The sequence below is a fragment of the Chenopodium album genome, chromosome 18 (genome assembly GCF_948465745.1).
Source record: "Chenopodium album chromosome 18, dcCheAlbu1.1, whole genome shotgun sequence".
In the NCBI taxonomy this organism is placed as follows: domain Eukaryota; kingdom Viridiplantae; phylum Streptophyta; class Magnoliopsida; order Caryophyllales; family Amaranthaceae; genus Chenopodium; species Chenopodium album.
Window position 1 is genome coordinate 626820 of NC_137851.1, and position 25782 is coordinate 652601.

Here is a 25782-nt window from a genome sequence, read left to right on the forward strand (position 1 = left end):
ACTGAATCACAAACTTTCTTACTCGTATGTCATTTGACATGCTTTTGCAGAACATGTAGGCCGATAACAATTTCAAACACATTAAAAAATCTTATATTCTAAGCATAAAAACATCCTAACATGATAGTAGAAATTAAAGTCAATAAAAATAAAAATTAAGTAATTAACGAATCCTAATGTGTAACAACTTTATTTTTTTTCGTTACTCCAAAACCTCATTGGCATTAGATTAGTTTTTCATTGCCTCTATCACGCTTTTCTAATGATCATTCTTGCCATGAATAATATTAAAAGTTAAAAGTATAAAAGATGTAGTATACTAGTATGTCAAGGTACATATTTTGATGACCTCAAATTCTAAGCTCTTGCACATAATGTACTTATAGGGAAGACTTTGTTCTTTATTGAAATACCCAAAACTTTTACTATTTGTAAAATTTTGATTATCAATCATCAATAACGTACTAAAAGACACACCAGTAATGACAAGTGTTAATTTCTAGTATGTCCTTTGTGTGTGTTTTTTATTTTTTTTATTTTTTATTTTTTTTTATTTTTAATCCTTATATGAAACTTTTATATTTTTGGAAATTATTATATACCAGAATAATTGTCATAGGTAACCGTATAAAATAAGTAAAGATATTTTACATTCTATAGATGGATATACAACTACTATAAGTCTGTGTTTTGGCAACATATAATTAAATATAAAAAAAACGCAATCTTTGAGAATTTTTTTTTAAGAATATAATCTTCATTTCGTATACTTGGCAAGAATAATTACTTAATTAGGAAAAAAAAAGCTTATATATAATTTATAAATATTTCTTTGATTAATAGTAAGAAATAAAAAGGACACATCAATTTGTCTTTGAAAATTTAAAATTACCCATACAATCAAAGACCACTACAGCGATCAATATTACTGACGGACATCAAATTAGTCGATAAAATGAAATATTAGAGAATGATTTAAAAAACGGTCGCTAATAACCGACCGTTAAGATAATCAGTCAAATTTGTTCACAATAGTTTTAGAATTTTTTTAACAAATATAATGCTAATTTAATAATGAAAATTAAATATACCGTGCATGGCACGAAACCTAACCTAGTATCCATATACTTCCTCCGTTTCTATTTACTTGATGCGTTTGATTTAGGCACATATATTAAGGAGAGGAGAGAGGGTGAGAGAGAATGAAAAAGCAAGTGGGGTAGCTTGTAAATGCAAGGTAGAAAATTTACCCCAAAAGGAAACGTGTCAACTAAAAAAAAACTTCCTAAAAAGGAATACGTGTGAGCTAAAAAGAAACGGAGGTAGTATATTATAACTTGTTATACATGAAGATTTTAAAGAAGTTAAATAATGAAATTCGAAACAATATCTAACGTTCAACAATAATTAGAAATGAGTTGCAATGAAGATTTTATATTTTATATTGCTGACTAAGGGCATGTTCATATTTACTGAATTGAGCTGAACTGAACTGAACTGAACTGATTGGAACTGAACTGAACTGAACTGAACTGATTGGAACTGAACTGAACTGAACTGAACTAAACTGAATTGAGCTGAAATGAATATTTTATGTGAGAGGGAAATTAAGAGCTGAACTGAACTGAACTGAACTGAACTGATTGGAACTGAACTGAACTGAACTGAACTGAACTGATTGGAACTGAACTGAACTGAACTGAACTGAAATTAAGTAAATGTGAACAAGCCCTAAGTATATTATACTAGTATACAAGTAGGCAAGTAGCTGCTTAGTGCTTACATAGAAGTTACCTTTAGACTTTCGTCTTCAAACGAAATGATCAAATAAATGCACAAACAATGTAATTGCCGTACGATTACTTATAAATAATTTTATTCAGTCAAAGTCGACAACTATTATTATTATTATTATTATTATTATTATTCAATAATCAAATAATTTCATTTATTCAGTCAAAATCTACAATTGATGTTTTGATTCCAAAAAAAAAAGGTCTACAATAGATGTAAAATTGTTTCATATCTCCACTTGCAAATTACAATTTATGAAAGATTCCTTGTTATATACATCTCTTATCAAAAAAATAATTCTTATTACCAATCATAAATCATTCTGCGTTCTTAGGATTGTACAAAAGTTTGATCTTGATTCATGTACCATATAATTAATCACAAGTTAGTCCAAATTGTTGCACCTTGATCAGCATTTGAATTTTTTTGCCATTATATATCAAGTATTTAATTATTGTGTAAAAGAAAGGCAAAATGTTGTACTATATAGCGAGTGCATCAGAATATTTAGTAGTAACCGGGGCAGGAATTTCGGATATAAAGCTAGCCAAGAAGGCATGAATTCTACCAGGGCAATCATGCACCAAATTCGACATTTCACCGGTCAACTACATCTTCGAGGTGCAAGCCATGAGCTCAGAGAAGCTGCCATTCATCCTGCCAGCAGTGTTTACCATAGGGCCTAGAGCCGACGATGATGATTCCCTCATGAAGTATGCCAAACTCATTGCTCCTCATGACAAACACTCCCACCATGTGGAGGAGCTTGTCCAAGGTGTGATCGAGGGTGAGACACGAGTACTTGCTGCCTCCATGACCATGGAGGAGGTTTTTACTGGGGCTAAGAAGTTTAAGCAGGAGGTCTTTGAAAAGGTGCAGCTTGAACTTAATCAGTTTGGATTGCTCATTTATAATGCAAATATCAAGCAATTGGTGGATATTCCTGGCCATGAGTACTTTTCTTATTTGGGCCAAAAGACCCAAATGGAGGCTGCCAATCAGGTTTCGATATGTTTTTTTTTTTCCCTTTTCTTTTTATAAGCCGATCATTGTATTACTTCGTATACAATATGATTTTACAAATAGACGCTTTCATATTTAACACTTGTAACATCATTAAGTACTAACTTTTAATGCATATTTTAACATGTACACTAGGCCAAGATCGATGTTGCAGAAGCAAGAAAGAAGGGTGAGATAGGATCGAAGTTGAGGGATGGAGAAACGTTGCAGTACGCGTCAAAGATTGATGCAGAAACGAGGATAATATCAGTGCAAAGGAACGGAGGAGCACAGAAGGAGGAGATAAAGGTGAAGGCGGAGGTCCAAATATATGAGAATGAAAGGTTGGCTGAGGTGGCAGAAGCGAATGCTGAGTTGGCAACAAAGCAGGCTAGTTGGACTAAAGAAACACAGGTTGCTGAGGTGGAAGCTGATAAAGCAGTCAAACTTAGAGAAGCTGAGTTGCAAAGAGAAGTTGAGAGGATGAACGCTTTGACTCAAACTGAAAAATTGAAGGCTGAGTTTTTGAGTAAAGCTAGTGTTGAGTATGAAACTAAGGTTAGTATCACACCTTTACAATTACTGAATTATACAAGTACAAATTATCTTAGTTATAATATGACAAAAAAAAAGAGTATTCATGAACTTTTAATGTATGACGATAACCTAGCTTATTCAAGATTACAAAATGATTGATATTCGGGATGTTTGTGTTAAAGTATGACGATAACCTAGCTTATTCAAGATTACAAAATAATTGATATTCGGATGTTTGTGTTATTGTGTAGCTATGTAATCTCATTAGCTAATAATTCATCAGTATGTAACTCAGTATATGCCTAACATTGCACAAGAACATATTACTACTCGTATTGCACAAATACATATTGATATAGTGATACAATACAAATAACTTTCGAGTACATTGACGAATATACAGAATATTACACTTGCATACCGCTCCAAAAGAAATTTTGACATAGCTTATATAACTATATACTACTTTGTACTAGTAAATAGTGGTTAGAATTGCAACTTAAATTGGAGGCTGGATAGAATATTGACCCCTTTAGTCCACTAACACAAACTAAAACTATTGTCAAATTGTGAATTAAAAAAGGTACAAGAAGCGAATTGGGAGCTATACCAACAACAAAAGGCAGCGGAGGCAACTCTATTCAAGAAAGAAAAGGAGGCAGAAGCACAAAAGGCACTTGCTCAAGCAGCATTTTACTCTCGTCAACAAGCAGCTGATGCCGACCTTTATGCAAAGCAAAAGGAAGCAGAAGGAATACTAGCACTTGCCCAAGCACAACTGCACAAGGCACCTATTTACGTACCTTATTAGAGGCACTTGGGGGTAATTACGCAGCTCTAAGGGACTATATGATGATTAACAATGGCATGTTTCAAGACATTGCTAAAATTAATGCTGAGGGTATCAAGGGCTTGCAACCTAAGATTAGTGTGTGGACAAATGGTGGTGAGGGATCGAATGATAAGACAGCCGGTGGTACAGCAATGGCAGAGGTCGCAAATATCTATCGAACTTTGCCACCATTGTTCAAGACAGTTCAGGAACAAACTGGGATGATTCCACCAGCATGGTTGGGCTCACTCAAGGACACTGGTAATACATATGATTGAGACGATTTTATTCCAAATTACCATGTATTTACGCTATTCTAGATTTATCTGCTACTCGTAAAGTTTGTGACTATACGTTTTGTTGTTGAGCGGTTTAGACTTCAGAGCCTTATTGTATCATTCATTTGTATGACAATAATTTTAATTGAGTTTTTGTCGCTAACTAATGTGCAATATGCATTTGCATCTAAATTGAAATATAAAACTGAAGGAACTAAAAAAAATGGCATTCCGTATTTGAATAGAATTAGTTTACATTTAACAAGAAATGTGGTTTCAGATCCTGTTTTTAACATATTTTTGATTTGATAGGAGTCAAAGGATGAATAAAATTAAGATATTAACCATATATTTACCACTGCTTATTCGAATCACAAATTCAAAACATTACAACCCAAAGATATATATAGAGAGAATGCCTCAAAATGTAAATGCACCCAAATTGGTTAAGGTGGGAATGTTACGTCAACCAACAGCTACCAGACACGAACAGAATATTCATACACCTTATTAAGTGGCGGAACATCATGGGGGCCAAAGGGGGCCTTGGTCCCCCTCAACTATAATGCTACACATTAGAAAGTACAGTATATTATAGTAGGATATGTATGTGTGATCCCCCTCAACTATAATGCTACACATTAGAAAGTACAGTATATTATAGTAGGATATGTATGTGTGATCTCCCTCAACAATTTAAAAAAAAAATTGATTAAACTAAAGTTTCCTAAAAGACACCGTGTACTACTACTTGTATATGAAATGTAGTGCGGCCTTTTGTTGTCCAATTAATAAAATTAATAAAATAAAATAATAAAAATAAAGAAAGTTGACTACTACCTTTCCTAATCTCATTATACGAGATATCCAACTACAAGTAGCTTCTTGTATAAGCTAAACATAATAATAATTAAAAAAAAAAAAAAAAAACAAAACAAAGGGTGGAAAACAGAAATCGCTTTTCTAATGTAAAACAAAAAAACCCAAAAGTTTCAATTAGGCCTTCATCAGTTCATCTACTTGCGGCCACTCTTCCTCTTCTCTTCAATTGTTCAATTTCAACATTATTCAAGCTATTTCAGGTAAATTGATTGTGAACTTTTTTTTTCCCCTTATTTCTGATGTTGAATTTAATGTTAATTGCACAATTATAATCATATATATTGAGGTTATGTTAATTTTAAGAGTTGAAATTCTAGGTTTTAATTTTTATTAAAAATTGCAAGAAATTTGATTTTGCTTATTTACTGAATTATTGTAATTTTCTTTCATTTAGATTTGAAGAATGGTAACAAAGAGGACTATTACATCTTATTTTGCTCCCAAAAAAAGAGAGAGAATTGTTGAAGATTCAGACAATGCTGAACCAATTGAGGTTAGTGATAAAGATGAGCCAATTGTTGAACCTAATGTTGATTGCACTGCTAATGAACAACCACCTAGTGAAGAGGGTGTTGGAGTTGATTTTTTAATGCGTGATCCTGATTTGCGTAAACAAATTGAAACTTATGATTCTGATGAAAAGGATTTAATTAGGAGAGCATACATTGATTTTGGGCCATATCAACCTAAACTTGCTAAGTATGCTGCCTATTGTTAAGTATATTCCTTTAATTTTGCTATAATTTCTTAGAAGTTTAAGTGTGGAAACTTTTTGAGAATATTGGTTGTAATTATAATATGATTTCGGTATTATTAGTATTTGTTCTTCTTTGGTCCCCGCCTTGTTTATATCCTGGTTCCGCCCCTGCCTTATCCTTTATCCTTATACCAGCTAAAGATCTATCGGCCAGAATTTTTAGCATGGAATCAATTGAAATTTAAGTACGATGAGAAAGCCCAAGCAAAAAAGGGTGCCAATAATTTATAAACCATGTGAAAACAAATTAGCTGACAAAATCAGATTTAAGGAACTGAGTTGATAAAAACATACTCTAAAATCAATCATAGAAACACTTCTACGAGCATAAGATAATACATGAACAAGGTTTCTTCTGACTGCTTTCTCAACTTCTAAAGAGTAGAATGTGATCAAAATTTGGTTTACAGTCCAGCGAAAGCCTTCTTGCCACCAGTAGCTGCACCAGCGGGGATGACCTTCAAGACATTAAATCTCACTGTCTTTGAGATAGGCCTGCAAGGTACAACAATAGAAGAGATACATTCAATACAACTCAATGTAATCAAATTAAAACAACACATCTTATAATTCACACACAGCAAAAATTGACAATGTTCAGAGAAAAAGGATGAACAGACCTGCACTGGCCAATGATCACATGGTCACCTTCCCTCACACGAAAACAAGGCGAAACATGGGCAGGGATGTTGGAATGCCTCTTCTCATATCTAGGGATATATAAAGCTTAATCAGTGAAAATTTGAAAAAGAATATTCAAAGATAAAGAAGCTAACTATGACCAACCTTTGGTACTTCTTGATATAATGAAGATAGTTGCGACGAACAATTATGGTTCTCTGCATCTTGGCACTATGGCAAGTACCAGCAAGGATACGACCTCTGATAGAAATGTTGCCTGTAAATGGGCATTTCTTGTCGATGTATGTTCCTAAACAAAGGTAAAGAATGTGAGCTGCAATGAACCCTGTATTCCATAATATAGTAAGGAGTCGATACTTGACTCTACAAAGAGTTATGCCTTTAGAAACAGCATGTTATAGGAAAAAAAAAGAATTAAATATAGTTCGTTATAGACTTGGGACATTTAACGTCCTCATTTTACAATTTTACATTTAGAAACAGCATGTTAAGGAAAAAAAGAATGAGCATTGGCCTTAAATATAGTTCGTTATTGACTTAAGCATTTAACGTCCTCATTATACAATTATTCAGCTGAACGTTCACTTCAAGACGGAGACATCAAATCAGCAGGACATGGTCAAGGCATAGTCTGCTATTTAGACTCACAAAATATCTGGACAATGATCAATCAAGCAATACAAATAACTATAAACAGAAATCAGAATCAGAATTTTACAAATGTTAGGTATTCCTATTTGAAACTGAAATCCTTGCAACACTTTCAAATAAAAAACAGATACCATAGCACATATTCAATCAATCAACACCTTATTCAAATACCATAGCACATAGTATCATCGAAAATTGCAAACTTCAAAATATATCAAAAGATTTGAACAAACCACATTGTGTCAAAAACATATGATACCAAACTTCAAGGTTCAAACTATTGATACTACGACTATAAAACCGCCAGAGATGGATTCGATCTACTCGAAATTTAATTCAGCATTACAATAAACCAATATACAGCAAACTAAAGCACACATTACATCAACAGTTATATTCTAGTAATCTAATAAGAGAATAATTGTTCATCAATTCATACATTTAAAAGCATTAATCAACAGAACTATACAAATACACATAACTAGCTTATTTCAACTTCAATTAATATATAATGCCTTCAAAATACGCCAACAATATAGATGATTTGAACAACCAAAATTCATCAAAAAATCAGAGATTAAACCTTCAATGGCATCACGAGGAGTCTTGAATCCCAAACCAATGCTCTTCCAGAACCTGTTACCTCCCTTTCCAGGTCTCTTTCCTTTACCAGACTTGTTCGACCTACAGATTTCCACAAATCACCATTTTTCAATCAAATTCAACCTCAATAAAATCAAATTCAAACAAATCGCAGCTCAAATTCAACAGAAAATTACAGAAAAATCGACGATCACTTACGAAAGGAACACCTTCGGCTGCTTCAAAAAAGCCTTCTCCGTCTAACAAAACAAACAATATAAAAAATTAACATTCGATTGATTTTAACACAGCATCATGAAGAAATAGAAAGAGGAGAGAGAAAAACCTGTTCCGCCATTGTTAGGGTTTTGCAGAAGCTTTCCGAGGAGAGAGAAAATCTTTACGGCACACTCACAGAAACCCTAATACTAATACAGCTTGAAAGCAGTGGAAATGAAAGAAATTTTAGTTATATAGTAAGCCGACTGAAGTAGCCCTAATTGTTTTTAATTACCGAAATATCCTTAGTTCTGTTTTGGGTTTATTGTTTGGGCTCTTGGACTTAAAGCCCAGATATTTGTTTGGGCTCTTGGATGTAAAGCCCAGTTATTTGTTTGGGCTTTTAGATTTTAAGCCCAGTTAATTTTTAGGCTAATGGCCTGAATCTTGTTGTGTTGTTTGCTAAATGTAAAAGGATTTTGTTTGGAGTCAACAAACAAAGACACAAAATCATGATTTTCTTGAAGGTTGAGCCTATAAAAAGCTTGTCTTATTGGATTTTCAACTTTTTGGACCCCACAAGGAGAAAACTTAATTCACCCACTAGGTAGTCTATCCATGTGAGTTGGCAAACAATGTGGCATTGCTTGTAATATGTGGCATGTACATGTCATTAAAAAGAATTAAAACACAATTAATGCTTTGTTGGAGGAAAGAGGAGAATATTTTAGTATTTGTGGCTTTTGTTGTTACTTCTCTTCCAATGACTGATATTAACTCAACAAGTTGCATGGTGAATAACTGAGAATCCCTTGGCACCATTAATTTTCATTCATAATTTTTTTTTTTTTTTTTTTTGAGAAAGATTAATTGGTAGACTTGGCCTAGCCCTTTATCGTACTAGTGGAGACAACTCTATTTTATATGACCATGACTTAGAGAGGTATTTCTTATACAATCAACTTTGTTTCTTATGACAATATTAATTTCTATTATCAGTTGATACATAATTGAAGTATATTCAAGAATGAAGTTGTATCAGTTGTCCTTCGGGTGCTTTTGGGAGGAACATTTGTTATATTAATTCTTATCAAGATACATGTGTTAATATTAATTCTTATGAAGATACATTTGCTAAGGAACGGTGCTTCGGGTTCTTCACATCTTCAAAAGATTTGAATAGCGAGTATCTCCGGAGTTTTTAAAATAGAGGATACGAGTACAACGTATAATATATTCTTAAAATTATATCTTATGAAATTTTCAATAAAATTTGTTATGAAATGTAATAGTAAAAAAATGTTAAAAATTTACTAAGTACTTGATACTCATAAGAGTATGATTGTACGAATGCATATTACGCGAAATAACCAAGCATTATAAATAAGGTATAACATCCAATAACGGACGATTATAAAAAAAACGGTGTATACTAGTATGCTACTACTCCGTACCTTATTTAAGGAAAAAAGGGTGAACCTTCGTAGCAAAGAAAACTTTATGTCATGATTGCTTATGTTATCAATATGAAAAATTGTTTATATTTCATCATACGTAAAGTTGTTTCATGCATAATTATTAAAACATAGGGCATGTTCACATTAACTGAACTGAACAGATTGGAGTTGAACTTGAACTGATTAGAGCTGAACTGCTGAACTGAGCTAAAATAAATATTTTATGAGAGAAGGAAATTAGGAACTGAACTGAACTGAACTAAACTGATTGATTGGAGCTGAACTAAACTAAATTGATTGGAGCTGAACTTAACTGAACTGAACTGAAATTAAGTAACTGTGAATAGACCCATAATTTCGTTAGATACATTAAATATACCAGCATTTAGGTTTAACAGAGGGAGTACAATTTAACAAAATTGAATTAGAAGGGGACGTGATGATGAAGTTTAATAGAGGGAATACGACAATATAACAAGCAATTAACTTAACCAAGATTTAGGGTGTGTTCTTTAATTTCACTAATCTGGATTTATCTAAACTTAACTGAACTTATTTGAACTGAATTGATTTCATTCCAACTTTTTTGAACTTAGGGCATGTTCACTTCAGCTTAATTTCAGTTCAGCTCCAATCAGTTCAGTTCAGTATAGTTCAATTTAACTTGTATTTTAATTTCCTTTTCTCATAAACTATTCATTTCAGCTATATTCAGTTTAGTTCATCTCCAAACAGTTTAGTTTAGCTGCATATGATCCAAATTTATCATGTTTGTTAGAATTTGAATTTGAATATTGTTACAATTGAATGTTTCTATCGAAGGTTCTTATGAATCCATGACACCTATATATGATCCGACTTTCAATAGCATCAAAATTTTAGATCATGCAAAACTCGAATTGCCAAATTGAAGCTTCAGTTAAGTTTGACTTGAGCTTGAATAATTTAATCCTAATCAAACCTAGGTCAAAGAACTTAACATGTGCCTGGTTAGATGTCAATCTAAATGATGTCATGGGATGCAATTATATGATTGACTTGGTAATTAAAGACCGAAATCCAAAAGTATGATACAAATCTAAACCAAATACAGATACAATTAGCAATTTTGATGAGTAGATCCAAATCGGATTATAATTCGAAGTAAGTCAGATGAATTGTTTTCAAATTAGGATCCGATTAGACTCGACTTTTCCAAATCCAATTATTATTCAGGTAAGATTGGAATTGGTCTAAATAAAAACCGAACGATTTCAAACCTAAACGCATAATATATCTCGTATTGTTATCTAGATTATATATTCTAATGTTACATTTTACTTTTTTTTTTGACAAAATTTTTTTGTATTTTAAACTAACCTTTATGTATTAAAATATATTTTTTTGTATTTTAAACTAACCTTTATGTATTTTCCCAGCTTTATATACATGAATTTCATCGGTATACTACTAATTTCATCTTTGGTTTGAACAAATTTAAACGCAGTTTGTTTCATTATTTATGTTATAATCACTTTAACTTAACATGTATTGATAAACTATTACATTCCCAGTTCATATGCTAAATTTTATTTTTTTCTCATTTCTATTTTCTTCATTTTTCAGTTAGAACAAATCTATGTGTAAAAAAAAAAGTTAGAACAAAATGTAAAAGCATTTTCTTTCATTTATTTAAAAAAATCACTTTTTTTTAAAGCAATTAAAAAATAATCACTTTACCTTAATATGAAATGTGAATTTTTTTTTTCCCATTTCATGTGCGTAATATTTTTTTCCCCCATTTTTATTGGTTTCATTTTCCATTTTGAACAAATTTAAACGCACTGATAAAATTTTTGTTTCCCATTTGATATGTTATTTTTTTAACGATATGTACATGTTATTATTTAGTATTTTGTTTAATTTTTTATAAAGGGTGTATGTAGTTAAAATAGGAAAACCTTGTATTTCAAAAAAATCCTTTTTTTTAAAAAAAAAATAAAAAACAAAAAATCCATTCTTCCTTCATTGAATTATGTCAAACCGTATAGAAAAGAAAACCAAAATTACACTACAGAATTTTTTTTTATAGTAAAACGGTTATACCCCATTTATTCAAAATTTATCTCAAAAAAAAATTATAAATAAATGAAAAAAAAAAACAAACAGACGGTTGACCCCTTCCCAACGTTTCTAAGCAATAATGGAGTTTTTTGGAACACATGAAAAAACTTTTTGGTATCCACCTCTGTACAATTCCCAGATGAAATCAAATATTGAAACAAGAGGAAACACTTCATATTCCACTCTTACTTTGAATCTAGTCTTTGATAATTTCCTATAAATTACATTAGCTACCTTCCAATAAGTTTCATACCCATACAAACTTGCTATACAAAATCAGTCTTTTACTCAAAAAGCTTTGGTGAGATATGGAGAATTCAAAATCTGTTTCACTTTCACCAATTGCTTTGAAGTCTTTGTACGATGGATCCACTGCTAGCCTTACCCAACAAACAAATGAGGTTAAAAATCTTTTCAAGCGCATCACAAAGGTCATGGGTTCTCAATTTCTAGAAGATATGTTATCCATGGAGGATGAACCACTAGGTATGCTACTTGAAATTTTTGTGGAAAAGGATTGTTTTACTCCTAAGTGTGGTGTCAAAAATGATTCTAAAACCCCTACCAAATTGAGAAAGAAGCTTTTTTCAAAGACCCCTCCCTCTGCCAAAAAAACTAAACAAATTGGAGAATTTGTTACTGGAGTGATAGTGTCGCCGGGAGGAAAGACTACAACGGCCACCGGGGAAGTTACACAGCCCACCAAAATTCATGAGATTGTCTATCTAGACTGATTTGGTTTTTAGTTTGTTTAAGATGGCCATGGAGAATTATGTTCTTATTTAAGATTTTATTTCAGTTATGTTTTTATTTCTATTTATGTTTTTATTTATATGTGTTATTTCAATGTCATGTCGTACTAAGTCTTATACTATCTATGGTCATCTGTTTTGAGATTAATGGAGAATTATGTTTTTATTTAATTAACATGGTTTTTATTTCTATTTATGTTTTCATTCTTCTGTTGTTTTTTTTTCATTGTCATGAGGTAGGTCAAGAATGCTATTGTCGTCAGTTTATTCCATGAAGTTGTATTAAAAAAAATTAATAGAAACAAGATAAAACAAAATACAAGGTATATGCAAATTAGTGAATTGCAATAGAATTGTAAAATGTGCTCTCTAAATAAGGTATTTTTTAAATCGTGAGTTGAATTTAAATTCCATGTTGAGTGGGTTGTTTAAAGATTAAAATTTATAAGTTAAATTACAATTTTTTTGTTCAATCGTTTCAAACTTGATTTTATATCTCGAGGAGTTGTTAAATTAAAATTTTTGACATTTTAAAATCGTGACTATTTTATTATTTTATATGAAGAAAAACTACAAAGATATACATATCTTAATCTTCTTTATGTTATTTAAGTATGCATAATTGTCTACCTTACAAAGATGTACATACATCTCTTTAAAAAAAACAAAAAAATAAAAATCCACAACAAAATTCTATTATAGATGTACACCCTTCAAAAAAAAAATGTACCTGTCAAACTACGTACGGTTATAGTGCTAGCATCAATGCATCATGTTAGCCATAATTCTAGGAATATACTAGTGTATATAAAATATTCTTTAAAGGTTTTTTAAAACTAAATACAATTTTTAACCGCTAATTTAGATAAGTATGCATAAATATCTACAATGATTAACATATAAAAAGATTGCATAATTGATATTCTACGGTTATAGCATTATATCAGCCATAATTATAGGAATATTTAGATACATAATATTGTGGTTAAGTGATCTGTTCATTAAAAAAGGATATGCTTAACCGCTAATTAAAATAAGAAAGCATAACAAATAAAAAAGATATGATAAAACGTTCACCACAAAGGATTGTAAGATGAATGACATAGTAAAATTGTACATTATCCAAAAAAACCAATAGTAAAATTGTACTTTTTTTTAATCAAATACTCAAATGATATAAATACGTAACTAGTCATTCTTAAAATAATCCATTGTCCAGTTTGCTCGACTTTATCCGTCAGTTGAATTGGAACCTTTTTTCTCCAACTCGTGGGTCAAAATAGCTGTAACCTGTAAATGTTTGTCAAAGAAAATATAAACATACATGAATACATATAGATCTATAATTAAACGTAATTAATTTATGAAAAGCTAGATTTTTTTTAGTCACTCACTTGGTCTCGTTGTTGTGTGTCCAGCAAACTTATGAAATACAACAACAACAACAACAAAAAAAAAAGTTAAACTCTTTGGAATCTAAAATAGCAACAAAATAAGGAATGATAATCTCTCAACAAAATACTCCGTAACTTACTGGCATTGTATGCATTGGAGGGTTAGTAGTCATAAAATTTGCATATGTACCAATATTGGGTCTTACAACCTGCAAGGAAAAATTAAACCTTTTGCTTCAACTAATTATTATACACATCATGTAGTATAATCCTTGCCTTTTATAAAGGAATAAATAAATAATAAAATTGAGAAAATGTAACGTACTGGAGCCACATGAGGAGAAGGATTGTAATTCATAGTATGAGGAGAAGGATTGTAATTCATAGTATGTCCATATCGATTATAATCCTGTTTAGATAACCAAAATGCATTTTAGTTTCATTTAGTATAATATTGAAACAGTGGCTTAAAAATTCACTAAAAATCAACTTACTTGTGAAGAGCTAGCCATATAGTTTGACATCATTGAAAAGGGCATCCCACTTAATTGATATCGTTCCTATTAAAATAGAAAGACGATGTATTACAAAATAAAAGTATACACATATGATAAGGAAGGTCAATGGTTAAGTTAAATATACTCATATGAAAAACCAATATGGAACATTAGATTGAAAAAGATGTTATTAATATATACCTGTTCATTTGTTTGTTGACTTGCATTCTTCTTGTATTTCGTAGTTTGTTTGTCATAGTCATACCCTTTTCTATGACTTGTTTTTTTCCTTTTCCTCTACGATCTTCTGGATCTTTTACATTTTGTTGATTATCTACATTTTCCCTTTGATTATCTCCATCAACTTCACCTCCAAGTGAGGGATGTCTTCCATAAACTTTACCAAGTGTACTCACAATCCGGGGTAGTTCTTGAGATTCTTCAACCAATGCTTTCACTTGTGGCCTCAATTTAACCAAATTCTCCAAAAGAAAAGAGTATGATTTATCATCAATTGTTGCCATAGAGGCAATTTCCTCAAATTCCTTATGCAATGCTAAATATCTCTTTGCATGTGGATTTTTGTCCGGTGAAAAATATGGCACTACAATTTTTGTGTAGTCCCTAACCAAGTCTTTTCTCCATCGATTTAAGATATACTTTTCAAGAACACATAAGATATCCTCCTCATGATATACACGAACCATATGACAACATATGATCCCTCTAAATTCAAAGTTTCTACAATCACACTTCACATCATATGAATCACGGTCAAAGGTCACTTTAAATTTTTGTATGCATGGCCATTTAGCCTTCTTGGTCACTACATCATAAACACAAACACTTCCATTATCATGGGATTTAGTTGCACTTGTATATGTAACCATACGCACTTGTTCTTGAAACTCTTCAAATTTTTTTGAGGTATAAAGACGTTGAAATACACTCTCGCTCACAAATTCGGTGAAGCATAGGGTTGGCTTATTCATTGAACGAAATGTTTCATTTTCCTCCTCATTGGCTCGTTTTCCTAATGCAAGAAAATATTGCTCAACAAATTCTTTCAAGGTAGTATTAAGGTTCACAAATGCTTTGAAAAAAAAATTCATGCTCTCACTACGTTGTGTACTAGACATTCCAACCCAAAAGTCATTTTTGAAATATATGGGAACCCACCGATGTCTTAGATTAAACATCTCGTGAAACCAATTAATTTGTTGTAACTTATGCTTTTCAATAACATCCTTCCATTTTTTCTCAAACTCTTCAACATGAAGAGAATCATGGAGAGCCCGACGCAACTCTCTACGGATTATATCTCTATCTTCATGAAAATTCAAGTGTTTTTTTGCATTTCTCATAATATGCCAAATGCGCCATCTATGTTTTGTGTTTGGAAATACCTCCCTAATAGCACTCCCTGAGGTAAATATAACATTTAATTATTTTAAAACAACATCAAGGTAGATACTATCACTAATGCAGACAAACTCTAGCTACTAATTACCAACAAACACCACGTATATAATTTATTATAAAATAAAGCAAGATTAATTAGTATAATATTATGCCTATCACCATGCAAATACAGAAAAAGGAGATATATATATTAAAACTTAATCATTTACTACACACAACAAAACCAAATAAAAGCTTATCAAAATAAACAAACTATTTACTGTACAAATTATTAATCCATGGATGCAAATATATATGCACAACAACTTATTTACTGTACACATTATTAATCCATGCATGCAAATATATAAATGAAAAAGTTATGCAAGTTATTTATAAAGTGGTAGGAAGTTTACCTATAGCCATGCATTGATCTGTGACAATACCATTTGGAGCTTTTCCCGACATACAAGCTAGCCAGGTCTTAAACAACCAAATATAATTTTTCGTGTCCTCACCCGAAATTAGAGCACACCCAAGCAATATCGATTGACCATGATGATTCACTCCTATAAAAGGACAAAAAGGCATCCTATACCTATTTCTTAAGTATGTCGTATCAAATGATACCACATCTCCAAAATCACGATATGCAGCTCTACATCTCCCATCCGCCCAAAATACATTTTTAAGTGTACCATCGCTCGTGTCATACTTGTAGAAAAATTTTTTGTCTTTGGTAGACATATCCATGAAATGCTTCTCCATAGCAGAAAAGTCTCCTTCTTCAAGACACAAACGTCTATGCTTAGAAACCAAATTTCTACAATCTTTCTCAGAGAAGGGAACTGCACCAAATCCTCCATATCGTACTGCAAATGTAGCAAAATTTCTTCCAATAGGTACTCCTGCCTTTTCATTAGTTAGTATAATATCCTTGTTATGTGGACTAATGAATCTATAATTTCGCATAAATTTAGAATTTGAAGGGTCTATGGGATGGTTATGCTCTAACACTACCGTAGTGAGTTTCCATTCCCCGCTACTTTTGTCAAATGTAGCTGTAATTTTAGCTTTACAACCAGTAACTTCACTTCGTGTAGGCTTTGATGGATCCTTCCCCCTAGGAACAAACTTTCCTTCTTTCTTACATACTAGCCTCAACCTTGTGCAATCATACTTATTACCACATTCAGTACCTTTGACATTTTCTCTACTTCTGATTTTCATTTGGAACCCATTTTGTTTTCCAAATTCATGATAATACCCAATGACATCTTCATAAGATGCAAAAATCATCCCTACATTTGGAGGAGCAAGCTTTTCTAGGATAGGATGACTTTCATTAGTTCCATTTGTATCATCATCATCTCTCAACACATCAACATTTTCATTCACTTCGTCACAAATAATATCCGGTTCCGAATTAATATCAAAGTCCATATCGGAACTATCGTATTCACTGTCTTCAACTTGATACTCCATATTAAGATCTATTGTTGATGGTACTACTTTAGCAATACGACTCTCATCCATTTTCAAATTTTTGCATACAATATATTATAATAAGTCAATCATTATTAATTAAAGGGAGAAATTGATAATTTTTTTTTCTTATATTTTTTTTAAAATAATGATTCTGTTTACTTGAATAATATTTCAACAGTCAAAGGCTTTTCTTTTTGGTAAAAAATTCTAAGTTACACGTTATTATTCTTTTTTTTTTTTTTTTTTGGCAAATGAGGAATACATCCACAAATAAAAGAAAACAAAATAAAACAACCTAAAAGTCTAAGCAGGGGGTTTGACGTATGAGACAAGGGAATTGAAAGTTATTCTTATAATAGTTAGTTTTCATGATAAGACTTATCTCCTATTATTTGCTTTTATCATGTAGATATTTTAAGAATTTGTTTCCAATTATCTTGTTCAATAATATAGCTATATGTTTTTTTATAAAAAATCCAATTTTGTAATTTTTTTTTTATTGTTTGATTAAAAAAAATCGTTTCACATGAATATATCGTGTTAAAAAAAAATCGTTTACAATGTTTTCAAATATCATAAATAAAATGTTATAGAATAACTATCAAATATCCGATTTTTTAAACTAGTATTATTTTGATTATAATTAAAATATTGACTATAAAAAAATCGTTCTTAATAATTTAAGTTATCACATAGGTATATGATTAAATATAAACTATATCTGCTTTCAAGAAGATTATTTCATACCACAGCAAATTGATAGATTATGACATAAAAAATAGTTTACTAACCTGTGATAAACTCCTTTACTATTGTTATCGAAAGGACATCATCACTTGAAGCCAAATTACAGAATACTGTTTTGATTAAAGCTTGGATAATTATGGAGTATACTTTTTTGATAAGGAAAAATATGCAAGACTTTGTCAATAAAGAAGAATAGTTAGCACCTTCTTGTTGTACTCATGAAGAATGCAAATGGTCTTTTTTTTAAAACAAAATAAAAAAAAAAAATATTTTGGGTTGTACAGTACATTAAAATTTCAGTTTTAATGATTTAGATATAGAAAATTGGAATGCATTAAATATGTTGTCTAGTTCTCTGTATTATGCTTATTGGAAAATTAAATTGCATTAATGATTTTATGGTGTTAAAAGTGGGTCAAATAAACAGTTTTTTTATAAAAAAAATTACACTTCATTGCCACATCATTGCCACGTCAGTTCCACATCAACCGGGTAAACTATCCAGTGGGTAGGTGTATCCATGCCCACCCCACAATTCTTCTGAGGTCCAGTTTTCAATTTTTTTGGCTACAAATGAAAGAAATGCCCTTGTTTATAATTAATTGGATTGTGAATAATGCATTTATCAAGGTGTTAATTTATTGAATGAAATGCATATATCAAGATTCAAAGTGTTATTTTATTGAATGGAATGCATGTATCAAGAATATAACCAATTGTGAATAAACCCATTAGTTTAGTTATTTTGTTTTTACATAATCGAATGTAAAAGGGACTAAAGGGTTAGTATAAACGAAAGTTATTATCACTTTCCCAAAATCAATTATGAAGAATAGCTTTACAAGTGTATATTTATATGAATATTATTGTATTAATCAGCAAAACATTCTTGTAAATAACTAGTGCCCCCAACTTGTAAGCTTCAAACACATATATATTATATAGTTAATAGTTTAAGAAGGCGGTTAAACAATTCTAATTTCATCATATTTTATCGGTTAACAATCATCAACAAATTATTAGATAATTTTCAATTTATTTAAGAAAACGTGAACTTAGTTTGCTTTTACTTATTTAAACAATTAAACTTACAAAACAAATTTTGTTTATACTTATCTAACTTTATTTTTTTTTTTTTTTTTACGTAAAATACGTGATAAATTGAGGAGAGCACACCCTCGAAACCACTTTGATAGCACAAATAAAATCGAAAAAGGGCATTTGAGTAAAACCAAAAATTCTTTCTTGGTGGTGGGGTAGATGTTTCCTCAATCCTCAGTTCCTCACCCTCTAGTCCTAACCTTGACACTATCTAGTCACTATCACTCCACACTTCACACTTCACACTTCACACTTCACACTTCTCTACTCTACAATCCTTTTCCTCCAATCCCCATTGTTTCTCCTCTCACCATTTCTCTGCTCGAAAAATATTCATAATGCTAAACCACTGCACAAGTAGAAGTAGTAATAGTAGTAAAGTAGGCCCTTCAATTCATCTCCTACCTACATTACTATACTTGTACTTGTTCACTTTAGCACTTGTAGTTGTAGTTGCTACTCCTGCTTCACTTCCTCCTTCTCCAGGTATCATCTCATAAATTCTTGTATTAGACAGTCTCACAATCCAACCACGTACAATAATGTCTTTCTCTTCGTGTTTCTAATACAAGTTTGGTCAGACCGTCTAATACAAGACTTGTAATTAGTTATTGCTTTTACCATTTTACCCCTTTACAATAAAATTTTGTTGTTTGAATTTTCAGGGTGGGAAAGTGAAGGAAATAATACAAATAATGGGGGTGAAAGGGGAATTTCGGAGGGGCCGAATATTGGTGGAGGAGTAGTGGGAGAAGGGTATGGTGGTTACGGAGGAGAGAGTTCGTTGATGACATTGGCACCAAGAAGAACTCATAGAAAGGATCCTTTAGATGGTTTTAAGTATTACACTGGTGGTTGGAATATTTCTGACCGTCATTACTGGGCTGTAAGTTCTTACTTCTTATCTTCTTTTTCTTGTTTTTATCCATTTTATTATTCATGTGTTTATTTTGGATTTTTATTGGAGGGTAAAAGAAACAATTAAACGTATGAATTAGGATTTAGGAATGATAAATTGGTTAGCATGAAGGTAAAATAAAGAGAAATCAAGGATATTTTTGTCCTTTGAGTTTTATATTAGGTGACTAAATTAGCTAGTTGCATACTCGAAACTACGTGTGAAAGTATGTTAAACAGGGTTTCTTTACTGATTAATGATTGTGATATGGAAATGAACGACAAGTTGATTAACTCGTGAATAATATTTACTTCGTAGTAGAAAAGGTTTCTTTGCATAAAGAGTTAGGCATTCAACAATGTACCATTAGGCAAAGATGTACCAATTGAGTACTAAGTTTTGGGTATGTAACATTACTACATTAGGCAAAATACCAGTATGCCCTTAATGAACCAATATATCCTTAAGGATAGAGGACGCAAGGTAAAGCCATGATTAAATTGTCAAATTTTACTTTTTTATCTTTTATTAGTTGTCTAACTGTTAAACAATAACTCCATATCCGAGAAATCTAAGGACTTGAGCAACAAATGCATGCAATGCCTAATGGGCCCTTTTACAAGGTGAGAATAAAACTAGGGGTGATGACTTCATAAATATTGCAAGGTTTTTGAGGTAGTGCTACACGTCTACAATAGTACCTAAGCTGCTAACATGGTCTCAAAATGTGTACATTGCTATTCCTAGTGGCCAAATTATGATTGTAAATTAGAAATGCACTTATTACTTTGAACTTTTTGATCGAAATGGGTCTCTATCTTTATGGATTTGGCCCCAATGCTGCATACTTTAGGTATTGTGCATAACTCCTAAAAATATCTTCATAATTTCCAGCTAAACATTAATTTAATCACACCATCTTCATTAATCATATTTTATTTAGTGAAGATAATACATAATACAATACATTGATTAGGGAGAGGAAAAGAGGGGAAAAGGATTAATGGTGGGGCCAGAAATTTGACTGAAACTACTGGTTGAATACAACCTGTCACAAAATTTGTGGCATACTTTAGGGAAATTGGAGAGTTTTGAACAGATCCTAAAATTAGTACACTGATCATTTGAAGAACTTTGTCACCAAGTTCATGTCATGTTTGATTCGTTAAAGTACCCTCCAAAGGCCCGGGCCCTATAGCGCAAATGAATTGCTGGTTGTAAGTTGTAACGTTGATGGTGAACGGGTGAAATTTGAACTAGTAATGTGATAGCTAATTTCAGATAGAGTACGTGCATGAGTTTAGCATTGTACTAAACAATAAGGCTACTCTTTTTAGCATCACCTTTTGTGTCCTTTGCAATTATTTTGCAAGAGTGCACTAAATGATGATATTTTTTTTGACAAACCAACCTTATTTTACAAACTGACTACACTTATTTCCTTATATTTGCATTCTTAGGTAATTTTGTAGCTTGTACATTAGTACATAACAAGCTAATGAGAAAGTAGATGAGATTGAATTGGGATGAGTTTGCTATTTCCAAGAGTGTCAAATCGACCAATGTCATGAAAAACTAATTTAATTCAATGTAAAGTCGATTTTAGAGCTGTGATCAAACTCATGAGAATATGAGATAGGCAAAGGCAAAGCTAAAATATCTGCAGCATGGCTTTCAGAGACTTGAAACATAGCTTAATATATCACCAAAATTTGACTGCTAATTATATTGCATCTTTGTTTCTCATTATAACTTATTTTGAAGCTCGAACCTCACAGCATTCTCCTTATTTTGTTGTATTTCAGTCTGTTGGTTACTCTGCTGCTCCGTTGTTCATCATCTCCTTAGTCTGGTTCTTTGTCTTCGGGCTGTGTTTGTTAATTATTTCTATCTGTCACTGTTGTCGGAGGGAGCAGCGCATTGGCTATTCACGTATAGCTTACATTCTTTCACTCGTACTTCTTATACTCTTCACACTTGCTGCAGTGTATGCTCTCACCTTTCTTTGTAACAGTACCACTAGAACATCTAAGTTTAACAACTACACCTTCTAAATCTGTCAATAATTTTTTGTTTCAGTGTTGGATGTCTTGTTTTATATAATGGACAAGCAAAGTTTCATCATAGTACTGTGTCAACTTTGGAATATCTTGTGAGTCAAGCTGATATAACCGAATGGAAGCTCAACAATGTGTCCAGTTATCTTTCTTCGGCAAAGCAGATAGGAATTCAAAATGTATTCTTGCCTTCTAATGTGCAAACTGACATTGACGACATAGACATGAAAATCACTGCTGCTTCTAGCTTCCTGGATCACCAGTCGACTAACACTGCTGATGACATACGAGAAGTATTAGATTCTGTGTAAGTTCTAAAATCTACACCAACTAAATAACCACCAAGTTTACACTTTACAGCTAGAATTGATAATGTTTGTGTTTCTGCAGGAGGCTTGCCCTCATCATAGTTGCTGCCATCATGCTTTTCCTAGCATTTCTCGGATTCTGTAAATCACTTTGGCTGTTAGCTTTATGGTGTCAAATTTTCTTCTTTGTCTCTTGTCAACTTAACATGCTGATTGTTTTGTGCCCTTCTCTTGTTTCAGTGTTCTCAATGTTCGGTATGCAAGTTCTTGTCTACACGTAAGTGACTAGCAGACCTTGAAAAACATTGCCATTATTTACAATTATTAACTAAATTTGGCTCCTGCAACTATCACATTTACATTCATATGACACTTAAGATGAGTACTGGAAATCCTGCAGGCTTGTGGTTTTTGGATGGATTATATTGACTGGGACTCTTATCTTGTGTGGCGTATTCCTTCTGTTCCACAAGTAAGTATTTGGTTGTAAATCGAATGTTATTTCAAAAAATTCTAAGTGCTTATATTATTACATCTCATAAGCTTGCAAGTATCCTCTAATATAGTTACATATACTGTTTGACCTTATTATATCTGTCTTGCTTACCAAATTCGTTGTATTTACTTTTTTGTTTCTCACCAGTGTGGCCACGGATACATGTTTGGCAATGCATCAGTGGTCTTTGAACCCTACGGCTCATACAGCATTGGATGAAGTACTTCCTTGTGTCGACCCTGCTACTTCACAAGAAACCTTAAAGCGAAGCAAGGAGGTTACATCTCAGCTTGTGGACATGGTTAACTCAGTCATATCCAATGTCTCCAACATCAATTTTGGTGTGCAATTTAAACCTTTTTACTACAATCAGTCTGGTCCTCTGTTGCCATTTCTTTGCAACCCGTTCACACATGATTTAATGGACCGTCTATGTTCTCGTGGTGAAGTTGATTTGAACAATGCTACTCAGGTAACAGACCAACCAACCCTTTTTCCAACTATTTGTGCCTTCCACATTCATGTTTTAACACTTTTATGCCAACTTATATAATCTATCAAATTTTGGTTCTATATGCACCCATCTAAAGTAAATATTAGCCTCAAATTAATTACCTCAAGCTTGGTAGAGATGAATTTCTTGAAATAAGCTTGCACATCACACTTGAAAATTTCGACGAGCTAGGAAAGTTTCTTGGGTCAGTAGTGCAGTGCACTTTCAGATTGACCTGCAGTCCCCTGCTAACAACACTGGCTATTTTTTCCTCTTGCAGGCTTTGGGTAACTATGTGTGTCAGGTTGATCCAACTGGGATATGCACAACTACAGGCCGTTTAACACCAGCCATGTATAACCAAATGATTTCCGCGGTGAATGTGAGCTATGGCTTGCACAACTATGGTCCTGACCTTGTTGCATTACAGGACTGCTCTTTTGTCAGGGAAACCTTCACAAGCATATACACCGATCATTGCCCTGGTCTTCGACGCTATAGCAGATGGGTGTATGCAGGATTGGTTTTGGTCTCTTTTGCAGTGATGTTGTCCCTCATTTTCTGGGTGATTTATGGTAGAGAACGTAAGCACAGGTTGTATACCAAAAGGCGCTTAAGTGAAGGTAATTACAAGAAATCTTAACGTGTAAATTGATTTCTAATTCTTTCTGTAATTCTGATACTATTGCTATTAATGAACTTTAGAATTTTAGCTTTGTCATCATTTAGATTACTATGTTTTGCGTAGATTTGGTTTACCCTACAAGCATCAATAATCAAAAGCTTGTTAGAGGATTAACTTAACCAAAAATTTAAGTTGATGTTTAAAGTCCATATTCAGTTTTATACTCTATCAGTAATAATTGTGTTATGAAACCTAATGTTGACACGATACTAGTTATCACTCTATATAAAACAAGAAGTGCATAATAATAATAATAATCGCGTTTACGTGCAAAAATTAGAAATATCTTCTACTATCACTCTATCAGCATGTGTACTGTTCCTCAATAGGAGGACAAACATAAAGTCTTAAACTACATAATCGTGTAAGAGGAGGCATTTGGATATGATATTTACTCAAAATGTACCCAAATGATTGATCTCTAATGTCAGGAAATAATTAATGAGATTAATTAGTCACTTCTTTGTGTCAAAAAAAAAAGTCCTTAAATTATGGACTGTTTTTGCCAAGGAGTTAACAGATGGACATGTGCATATGCAATTTAAAAAAGAATTTCTTGGGATTTGAATCACTTATTCTATTGATCCGATCTAAATTTGATTTGATGAAATTTTTTTAAAAAAATAAAAATTTTGTGTATAAGTTTAGATGAATTGAGGAATTTAACAAAGCACAGACACACCATCCAACTGTTGTATATGTACTTAAAATCAGTAAAATATACCTATATACGTGTCAGTCCCATAATATGATCTTTCTTTGCTTAGACATACAGTTAATTATTATAAACTTAACCGTTGAACAATACATACTCCGTATATAATATGTGTCTTTTAATGCAAACAAAATAAGTCATGCATGGTATTTTTACTCATGTTATGTGGAATTTAAAAGGAAGTTGAGAGGAAAGTTATATAATGACCCAATATGTGAATTATAATTATTAATCAGAAGATTGAAATATTTTACTTCTAAATGCTACATAAATCGTTAGCAATTGAACAAAACAAATAATCTCATGAAGGTCATAGCTATGTAGTCCTTTACTTATCTGGCGTATAATTGTTCCTAGGTTAAAAGAATATTGCATAGATTAAGTGTGTAAAGGAATTGAGGCAAATCTGGCAATGACCATTGAATTTTACATTCCAAGGATTCCATTAAGAATTTTTTTTTAGGATGACTTTTTTTTGTTTTTATTTTTCCTATCTTTCCGCAATCTAGAATTTTATTGGTAAATTAAACTTTTTTTCACTTCATACTTCAAGAAAGAAGTTTAAGTAAATTAAACTTGTATGTCAATGTATTCAATTTGATAAAAGTGTTTGCTCACCATAAAAAGATAACTATATAATTATATTAAATAAATAAATAAATAAAAAATTGAAAATTTCGTTTACATTATTGTCATTGGTATATTTTTCTAGCTTTGTATATTACCAACGGAAAAGGAAAAAAAATAAAAAAATCACTTCAATAAAACGACATGAGCCATTGATCACGGTTTAGACAAGTTCAACATAAATTTCTTCCTCAGATTTCTGACAAGTTCAAAATTTATAGTCCTAACTACTTAGATATTTAAGCTGTCCAAATTTTAAATTGATTTAATACTAGTTAGATCTTGTAAGAAAAGTCAATTATATTGGTCGTGTCAACATGGAGCATGAGTTTGATTGTTTGAACACCTCAAGTTAACATTTCCACAGCTGTATTTGTGCATGTCCTT

The 25782-nt window shown here is 31.9% G+C and overlaps 3 protein-coding genes and 1 pseudogene across 4 annotated transcripts; 2 read left to right on the forward strand and 2 right to left on the reverse strand.

The window, feature by feature from the left end:
* Positions 1 to 2268: 2268 nt before the first annotated feature.
* LOC145590636 (flotillin-like protein 4 pseudogene) lies at positions 2269 to 4443 on the forward strand (annotated as a pseudogene). The gene is made up of 3 exons (XR_014102121.1): positions 2269 to 2796; positions 2953 to 3354; positions 3917 to 4443. The product of XR_014102121.1 is annotated as a flotillin-like protein 4 pseudogene (transcript).
* Positions 4444 to 6319: 1876 nt separating this feature from the next.
* LOC145591088 (small ribosomal subunit protein uS17-like) lies at positions 6320 to 8416 on the reverse strand. Its single transcript, XM_081647480.1, has 6 exons — positions 8304 to 8416; positions 8177 to 8217; positions 7959 to 8059; positions 6869 to 7013; positions 6703 to 6792; positions 6320 to 6577 (listed from the first exon to the last, which is right to left on the reverse strand). Exons 1-6 carry the CDS (start codon positions 8313 to 8315, stop codon positions 6487 to 6489), a joined length of 480 nt encoding a protein of 159 aa, XP_081503606.1. The 5' UTR covers positions 8316 to 8416; the 3' UTR covers positions 6320 to 6486.
* Positions 8417 to 13718: 5302 nt separating this feature from the next.
* LOC145590637 (protein FAR1-RELATED SEQUENCE 5-like) lies at positions 13719 to 17316 on the reverse strand. The gene is made up of 6 exons (XM_081647056.1): positions 16197 to 17316; positions 14658 to 15802; positions 14377 to 14442; positions 14208 to 14291; positions 14023 to 14091; positions 13719 to 13778 (listed from the first exon to the last, which is right to left on the reverse strand). Exons 1-6 carry the CDS (start codon positions 17314 to 17316, stop codon positions 13719 to 13721), a joined length of 2544 nt encoding a protein of 847 aa, XP_081503182.1.
* A 2045-nt stretch (positions 17317 to 19361) lies between these two features.
* Positions 19362 to 24084, forward strand: LOC145592554 (uncharacterized). The gene is made up of 9 exons (XM_081649053.1): positions 19362 to 19602; positions 19782 to 20002; positions 21820 to 22001; positions 22094 to 22378; positions 22462 to 22520; positions 22620 to 22656; positions 22780 to 22851; positions 23023 to 23347; positions 23649 to 24084. Exons 1-9 carry the CDS (start codon positions 19455 to 19457, stop codon positions 24009 to 24011), a joined length of 1692 nt encoding a protein of 563 aa, XP_081505179.1. The 5' UTR covers positions 19362 to 19454; the 3' UTR covers positions 24012 to 24084.
* Positions 24085 to 25782: the final 1698 nt, after the last annotated feature.